Source organism: Orycteropus afer, unplaced genomic scaffold (assembly GCF_000298275.1).
Source record: "Orycteropus afer afer isolate SDZICR_OR568_19922 unplaced genomic scaffold, OryAfe1.0 scaffold00744, whole genome shotgun sequence".
Classification (NCBI taxonomy): domain Eukaryota; kingdom Metazoa; phylum Chordata; class Mammalia; order Tubulidentata; family Orycteropodidae; genus Orycteropus; species Orycteropus afer.
Genome location: NW_006922331.1, coordinates 223,638 through 232,216, shown reverse-complemented (window position 1 = coordinate 232,216; position 8,579 = coordinate 223,638). Strand labels below are relative to the sequence as shown.

Sequence of the window (8,579 nt, the reverse complement as noted above, 5' to 3'; positions counted from 1 at the left end):
CCGGCTGAGAGCCGCCGGGGGAGGGCAGGTGCTGACCTCACGTTTGGGCTTGTCTGCCAAGGCCAAGGCCTCACAGCATCAGCAACAGGGCTTGAACTCCGAGCGTGAGGGGGACTGGGCTGTGCCCGTGCCTCGGGGCAGGTGGGGGTCCTGGAAGCCCAGCAGGGTGTGCCCGGGAAAGTTACGTGGTTTGGGGACGACTGACTGATGTGGGGTCAGGGAGGGGTGGATCCTGAGGGCCTGGAGGTGGCCATGGATGGCCGGCCAGGGACTCGGTGGAGACTCAGATGTGCCCCCCTCTGGGCTGGGCTGGGGGCCTTGAAGGTCCGGGTGTTTCCTGCAGTCCCAGCCTATGCACGGCCGTCTCAGAGAACTGCCTGAGCTCAGGAGGGAAACTGAGAGCAGGAAGGCGAGCCCCCCAGACTCCCACACCGGCCCTGACTGGGGTAGGACTTGAACCCAGGGACTCAGGGCCCAGGCTGGTTGCGTGGGGCTGGCCTGGAGTTGCACTTGGTGCCTCTGGGCGAAGATGCTTCCAAGTGTTAACGGGCTGACATCTTCAGAGATCCAGCCAGCCTTGGCCCCACTCCAGCCCTGGCTTCACATCCAGGTGGGTGCTCGCACACACGCATGGAACGGCCAGGCTCTCTGAAAGGTGAAGCAGCCCAGGCCAGTGCAGTGAGCCTGCCTTCCGTCCCCGCACTGTGGTCGGTATGCCTCAGAGGAGCTGGCCCTCCAAGGTCCGGGTGGTCCCTGCTCCTCTGTGGCCTCATGGTCGGAGTCAGGCCCACTCATCCTGCCCCCCTGCAGGTGGTCCAAGAGAGCCAACTGGGACTCGACCCGGGGCAGGAGTTGTTCGCCCACCCTGGCTGGTCTCTCTGGAGGCATGCAAGCCAAGCCCACGTTTCCGGGGTTCTGGAGATGGGAGATTAGAGACCAAAGCAGTTACTGATCCTAAAGTTGATTAAGATGGTACAATTAAGTCAGTTCCGTCTATCCAGTTTACCACGTGCGTCCTGGGTGCCACCGCAGCAGGGGGACTCACAGTGTCCCAGGAGGTAGGACCAGGGCGCCTACCTGCACCTCCCGCCCTGCCTGCTCCCTGAGGCAGACACTGTGTGTTGGCTGCCTTGGCCTCCCCACGGCGTGAGACCTCCCAGCCTCCCCTGACCTGACAGAGGACGGGGCAGGGGAAGACCCAGTGAGCCACGGCTCCAGGAAGTGGTTTGCGTGTCCTTCCCTGTTATCGGGTCATTGCGTTGCCAGTGGTTTGGGGCGAGTCCTGCTCCTCTCAGCTTCGCCTCCCTGTGCACCTTCCTGACCCCGGTAGCGCCCTGTTCAGCAGGCATGGAGGCAGGGCAGGCAGACAGGTGGGAGCCTGTCAGAGCAGGAAGGGCTCGGAGGGCCTGAGGGGCTGTCTCTCCAAGGGGAGCCAGCCAGAGCCACCCGCCCACTACTCCAGCCCAGTCTGGCTGAGGCCCCCAGCGGCACTCTGACTGTCCCGGCCAGCCCAGGGAAGGAAGGTGATTAAGTGAAAGGCACTGGGGTGCAGGGAGGCCCCGACCAGCCGGCCCAGGGATGCTCCTCAGACACAGAGGGTCCCACTGCGTCACTGAGGTCCCCTTCTCCCACAGCCCCTCCCCTCTGCCCCGCCCCCAACCAGGCCAGCTGCTAATGGGCACCCACTGGGGTCTTAAATGAGCGAGCCAGTTAATGGGTTACCAAGCCAGTGACATATTCACCAGCCTGAGGAACTCTCAAAGTCCAGGTGAGGAGCCCGGCCTTCAGGTCTCAGCTCTGACACCTCCCTGCCCAGCCTCGGCCTCCTCCCAGGAGGTCCCCAGAGAAAGCTTCAGTTCCTGGGCACCCCCAGGCTGTGGCTCAAGAGGCCCCTTACATTAAGCATGTTCTCCCCAATCCAATTCCAGTTCCGGCCTGGTTCCCAAGCCCCCACGCTGCTGCCTGCCCTCCCTTGGGTCCCAGACCCCACTTCTTGGTTCCTGTCTCCAATTAGGCTGCTGCTGCTGGTGGTGGTGGTGGGTGTTCCTTGAGACCTTGAGATAAGACTTCATCCTGATTTGGAGGGGGAGGAGTGAGTGAGTGAATGAATGAATAAATGAGTTTCAGCTGGGCTGTGGTAACGTGGCCATTCTGCCAAGTGGCAGACCATGGCTAGGCCTGATGATCACCTGAGGGCTGGGAAGGCAGGGGCAAGCTCAGATAGGTGAGCCCCAAGGAACACCTGGCCCTGTCCCGTTCCTTGGGCCAGAGCTGTTGAGGACAGGAACACTGGCCTAAGTAAGCTAGCTTGGCTTCAGGACACTCACCCTTCCTCCTTGCCTCCTGACTGCCATCAGCCCCCTGCCAACACCTCAGGAAGGTGGGAATCAGAGACTGGTTCCCTTCAGTGGGGGTGATCAGGGTCCCAGAGTCAAGAGCCCCCAGACACCCCACTGGTAGCCCCAAGGGTGAGGGGTAGGGAAAGTTTGGAAGTGTCCCTCACCCTAGAGACGTGGGAGGGCATACAGCTCCTCAGACCTGGTGGGGCTTTATATGCTTACATTCTTCCTCTGACGGGGAGCCCACCTCCTCCCAGGACGCCTTTGGCCTGACCTTCAGAGAAACCCAGCCCCGTTCAAGCTCCCTAAGGCCCTAACGGCTCTCCGTCCAGGCCTGGGACCCACTGGGCTCAAACAAGCCCAGAGATGCCCCAGGGCACACAGCCTACCCCCACCTGGACTGCTCCTGTACCTTTAAAACTGCCCTCCCCCCAGGGCGTGGGGGGAGGGAAGGAAGGAGGGGCGGAGCGGTGGCTGAGTACTGAAGACTGAGCTCAGTACTGAAGACGGCAGGAAGACCGGCCAGAACCTAGGGAGCCAGGACCGCCTGCGAGGCCGCAGCCTGGCTGCGTCCCAGCGCTGTGTGACCCCAGAGCGCCTCGCACCCTCTCTGAGCTGCTGGATAGTGTAGGTGAGAGAGCTCAGGCATCGGGCCTCACGGGACCCCTAGCACCGCCGTGGGGTCGCACCCCGCCAGGTCAACTCGCGTCTGCGAAATGGGTTTGCGTCGCGCTGGGGGAGGAGCCGCGAATGCGCCGCGCAGCCTTGTCCTTCTTTGCGCATCTGTTCTTGGTTTCTCATTCGGTGAATGGGTTTGAGACCACCCGGCCAGCCCTCGGCTGTTGGGTGTGTGGCCAAGGGCTGGGGTGGACCTACCTGACTTCCTTGAAGAAGGCTTTGAGGAAATAGTGTCAGTAGGCTCCCAGGAAGTGGAATTTGGCATTAAAAGGGAGGCATGCCGCCTGGGGAAACTGAGGCCCAAGGGCCCGCAGCTCCGGGGCAGGGGCGGCCCTGGTGTGGCGTGGAGCAAGGCTGCGGACCGAGAGGCGCTGTGACAGAGCCCAGTCCACTTGCCCTCTCTGGGCGCTGGCCAAGCTGGGATGTGTGGAGGATGGTCGCACGGTCAGGGGGTGTCTGGCTGCTTGTGGTCACTGCGGGTGCCTTTGGCTGTTGTGACAACTTCCTGGCAGGTCATGGCATCTCGACTTGGCTTTGTCTAAGTGCCAGAAGTCCCAGCCACCAGAAGGGAGGCCCAGTTCCACTCGTGGGCAGGAGCAGGTGGCTCTAAGCTGCCCGCTGGCGGCGCTGGCAGGGGCCCTACCCCACCTGCCTCCAGGTCAGCTGGGACTTCCAGCCTGCCTAAGCCTCTTTTTCCTGGCTGGGCTACCGTGGCTTTGGGGTTGTGGTGACACCTGGCTGATACCTGGGCTGGGCGATAGGGTTACCAGGAAACTCCAAGAGCTGCTTCTCTGTCTTTGCCTCCTCCTGTGCCTGGGTCCTGGGAGCCTCTCTGCTCACATCGGGCGCAGGGGAATGTGTGTGTGTTGGGAGGACTGGGGTACTGAAGACAGACTTGGTATATCTGCGCGAGTGGGGCTTGCATACTCCTGAGGACGGGGAACTCATTACCTGAGGCCTAGGACAAGAGCCATGGGCTATGGAGCAGATCTGTGCAGCTCAGCCCCGGCCGCCATACCAGCACTGATGTGGTTTCTCAGGTCCACCGTGTCCCAGAGCCCCCTTTGTGCATGTCAGCGCAAGGGGGTGACCAGGACAGAATGTGACACACACAGCTTCCTTGTGTACGGCACGCCTCTTTGGATAGATACAGCCTTAAATGAGGTTCCTCTCCCCTCACCCCCTGGACCTGCAGCTGCTGCAAAGTACCACCCGTGCCCCACTGCAGGCCATCCTGTGTCCCCCACCTTGCCCCAGCCTGACTTTCCCTGTTAGGGTCTACTTTGTTCTTCCTGCCTTCCTGTCTTCTTTGCTGGTCCTGACGTGCCCGGGACTTCCCAGGCAGTGAGTGGACAGCCAGGCAGGCTGGGGCTCAGGCAGAGGCCTGTAGCTATCCACTGTGGGCTCCTCCCAGCTTCAACCACCCAGACAGGCCCCGTCCCCTGATGTTCCTGGCTGGTGTCCAGCCCTTGGGGACAGCTCCTGGGCCTCAGTCCCTTGCTTCCGCCTGTGCATCCTCTCAGTCACCCAAGTCTTCAGGAGGCAGCTTGGCAGGGAGAGGGCCCCTCCTCCCAAGCATTGCATCCTGGGGCTGATGGCTTCAGCCTGGAGCCTGCCTGAGGCACTGGGTGATGTGACCAGGTCAGGTGGCAGTGCCTGCAGAGGAGCAGGATGCATGTTACAGACACAGGGCAGATACCACCTGGGGACCGGAGGGGTCTGAGTGCCTGTGCACATGGGGCCTGGGCAGGACAAGACTTGGGAGGCACTGACCCTTGCCCTTGGCAGATAAGAAAGGGGAGAAGCGTCCAAGGTCCCCTGGGCTGGGCTGCCACTGCTCCGGGCTCTGGACTGGTTGGGGACACACAGTCACAAAGGGCAGCGATGGGGTGGCTGGGCCGTGTGGGCTGGGAGCAGCTCTGGCCTCTTTGAACCCTGCCTCCCTGGGGGTACCTGGTTAACGTCCCTGGACAGGCATTCAAGGCCCCAGGCAGGTTCTGGGAGGCACCCTTGCAAATGCCCGCGGGTGTGGGGGTCCTTCCACGTCTGGGTTCTGGCCTGGCACCTGGCACCTGGCACCCACTGTGCCCTGCCTCACTGCCTTGGGAGCCTTCTCTGGGTCATTGAAGCTTCACGGCAGTTCTCTGAGGAGGGATGGACGCGCAGCCTTTGGAGGGAGCGGAGTCTGCGAGAGAGGGCGGCCCGGGCCGTCTGGGACATCAGTCACTGGTGACAGCAGGTCTGGGTGTCCCCTCAGCCAGCCGGACCTCGTCGGGGGGCATGCTGCTGTCCTCGGGGTGCTGGGCGCTGGCTGGGCTGGTAACCCGTCTGGGACCAGGTGCACGCCTCCTCCTCCCAGGCATCCACCCCCACCCCTGCCTCCCAATCTGGATGGAGCCCCCCAGGAGGCATGGGCGTGGCTCTGGGATGTTCTTGGGGCGGGGGGAGGGGTGGGGTACAGCCAGACTTTCCCAGGCAATGAGTCGTCCTCCTTCCCCAAGCCCAGCCTGAGGGAGAAGGGTCCCCCGGCCCTGCTGCCCTGGGCCTCAGGTAAGAAAGCCAGGGTCCCAAGCCGGGCAGCCTGGCTCCAAGGCCGGGTACAGTGACTGGCCCACTTTCTGGCCTCGGTTTCCCCTTCTGACACTGGCTTTGGGTTTGGATGTTCTTCTGAGGAGTCTTTGGGAACTTGAAGGGGGCGGGCTATTGGGAAACAAGCCTGGTCCCTCAGCAGGGTGTCTTCCGCTGGGTGGGAGACTGCTGTCTGCGGGCCGGCGGCCCAGACTCTCCCTCCCCCAGTCCCCGGCAGTCTCGGGCTTGGGTGGACAGATGGGTGGATAGGGAGGCTGGAGTGTGGGGCCAGGAGAGGCGACAGTGGTGCACCCCAGGGTCCTGAGGGGGAAAGAGTAGCTTGAAAGGGGCCTTACCTGGCCCCCTGGCCTGGGTGCAATGCACCCATGCCCTCATGTGGCCCAGTACTGCTGGTGGAGCGGTCGGAACCACTGCGCCTTTTTGGGGACCTCGGCCAGCCCCACTCTACCGGGCAGCGTGTCCCTGGAATGTTCTGTGGCTGAGTGGCTGGCTGGTGGTTTCCAAGATCTCTCGGACAACCCAGTGTAACTGTGTCTGCCAGGACCCCAACCCAGCCTGGCCAGAGCCCAGGGTGCCCTGCGTGCTGGGCAGCAGTGAGAGGCCCGGCCTGTGGGCACTTTGGGAAGATCAGGGAGGGACAGTGGGGGCTTCCAGAATGTTGAGGGGGCTGGTTCAGAACCCATGGGGCTGAGGGCTAGTGGCCACGCCCCTCCTCTCTGGAGTCAGTGTTCTCTGCAGTGAGTGGGGTGATCTCTGGACTTTGGCTCACAAGATGGGGGTCACACACTGGCACATCATCACCCCCAAACTCACTGAGTCTGGGGAAGAGGGGCGGGGTACCCCTCATCCCCAGTATCTGGAGCCCCCTCCTCAGGATTGAGGGTGGCAGGGACCCCATTCCTAGACCCAAGTGAGGACTGGCCCAGTGCCACCGCCTTCCTATACTTCTCCCCACTGGGGTCACACCCCTGGACTTGCTGCCACCACCATGGGGACCCCAGGGCCATGCTGTCCTTCCCTGTGCAGGCTGCGGGGTGCAGGAAAATGAGCTGCAGAGACAGGGTGCTGCGGGCTCCCTCGTGGGGTCCCAGTACTTTCTCAGCACCTCACCTGTCCTCATGCTTCCTCTGGCCCTGACGTGGTGCCCTGGGACCCCTTGGGACAGAGGGGATGCTGGAGTGCAGGGGTGAGTGATATGGCAGGGGCGCACAGGTGGAGTGGACAGTCCGACATGGACACAGCTGGTGGCCAGGGCCCACCCAGCCTATGGCTTCCCCCACATCTGCAGCAACGCCCCAAGCCGGCTGCACCTGGGCCCCCAGAAACCAGCAGAGCTGAGGGTGGGCAGGGCAGCCGCAGGGACCCCTCTGTTTGTAGGTGGATGAGGGGGCTGCCTGGCTGGGAGGCTCAGAGAAGACCCCTGCACCGCGGAGGGCCAGCCTGGTTCTTTTTCTTTTTCTTTCTTTCTTTTTTTTACAAACAGCTGGTCGAAGAGTGGAACCGTTCGCATTCCTTTCGGCGAATATTAAAATTCTCAAGAGCCTAGTGTCCCAGGCCGTTTCAGTTGGACCCTCCTGCCTTTTCTGGCCACGTCCCCCAGTAAGGCTTGGGGCCCCTACCCACTGGCGGGAGGTAAGTCCGGTCCCATGGTGGCCGACCTGCTGGTTTTGGGAGGGAGGCTGAGGGGCACCCCCTTGCGGGCGGCTACTGTAGTGGGCAATGCTGGGATTAAACCAAGGTGGGGGTCATGGAGCGGGCGGGCGCCTTGGCCATGGAGGATGGGAGGAGTTCCCGGAGGAACCAGTTGGGGACAGTCCTGTCTGACAGAGGGTGCCCAAGGATGGGCAGGGAGGACTTGGGGACAGCAGTGGGGCCGGCATCTTGTGTCTCGGAGAGCCATTGGAACAAAAGTACGTGGGGCCGGGGGATACCCAGGGCCACATTTAGGAGGCCTTGGATCTAGGTCTTGGATCTGTGGCGCTCAGGGCGGGCCCTCACCCTACTCCCCACTGGTACCCAGAGCCATGAAGAAGCGGTACGTGGCGCTGGGCCTGGCAGCTGTTGTCGTGGTTGTCCTCGTCATTGTCCTGTGCGTCTTGCTGTCCTCGAAGCACCCCAGCCACGTGTACTCCAGGGCAGCCGTGGCTACGGACGCCAAACGCTGCTCAGAGATTGGGAGGTGAGTGGGGCACCTGTCTGGGGCAGGGCATGGGGTCTGCGTGGGGACCCAGGTCCTATAGGACCCTGACACTCAGCTGCCCCCCCTGCACAGGGGTGACTGATGTGCATGGAGCTGTCTGCGCTGCCCGAGGGCCCTCTCAGCAGCCCCTGGTTAGAGCAGAAAGGGGCACCGTCCCCCAGAGCGGCACGTGGCTGGCCCGTTCTTAGCTCCAAGGCTGCCTGTCTTTTGGGATACACTCTGCTGTTGTAGTTTACTCTAGACAGATTCATTCCAATCGCACATAAAAGCTGCCACCACCAGCAGCAGTTACCGTCGTCAGCACCAGCTCACGGCGCCCCCAGGTGTGTCAGGGTGGAACTGCACCCCACAGATTTGCAGTGGCTGATTTTATTGCCAGTGGACCACCAGGATTTTCTTCCATGAACCCCCACCGTTTTGGTCATCAGCTGAGCACATTCACTGCTCTCAGCACTCAGGGACACAAACCAGTTTCACTTAACTAAAGACTTTAAACAGAAACAAAATATATTAATGGAAAAAGAGCTTGCTAGGTTTTTTCTTTTGCTTTCCTTTGACAAAAATCACCTTAGCTTGAAAAAGAGGAAGCGATAAGGTTCCTGGATGGTGCCAAAGGTTTGCACTACATGACTAATCTGTAAAGGAGCTCACGTGGGGCAGTGGTTAAAGCATTCGGCTGTTGACCAGAAGGTCAGCGGTCCAGACCCACCGCCACTCAGCAGGAAAAATATGAGGCCGTCGTCTTCCATAAAGATGACAGCCTTGGAGACCCT

The 8,579-nt window shown here is 61.7% G+C and overlaps 1 protein-coding gene across 1 annotated transcript in view; it reads left to right on the top strand.

Moving 5' to 3' along the window:
- The first annotated feature begins 7,630 nt into the window (after nucleotides 1–7,630).
- LOC103211442 (glutathione hydrolase 1 proenzyme) overlaps nucleotides 7,631–8,579 on the top strand; it is a 16,204-nt gene continuing 15,255 nt past the window's right edge. Inside the window, exon 1 of the mRNA XM_042783212.1 lies at nucleotides 7,631–7,785. Within this exon, the coding sequence (XP_042639146.1) occupies nucleotides 7,631–7,785 (155 nt within the window). The remainder of the gene's footprint in view (nucleotides 7,786–8,579) is intronic.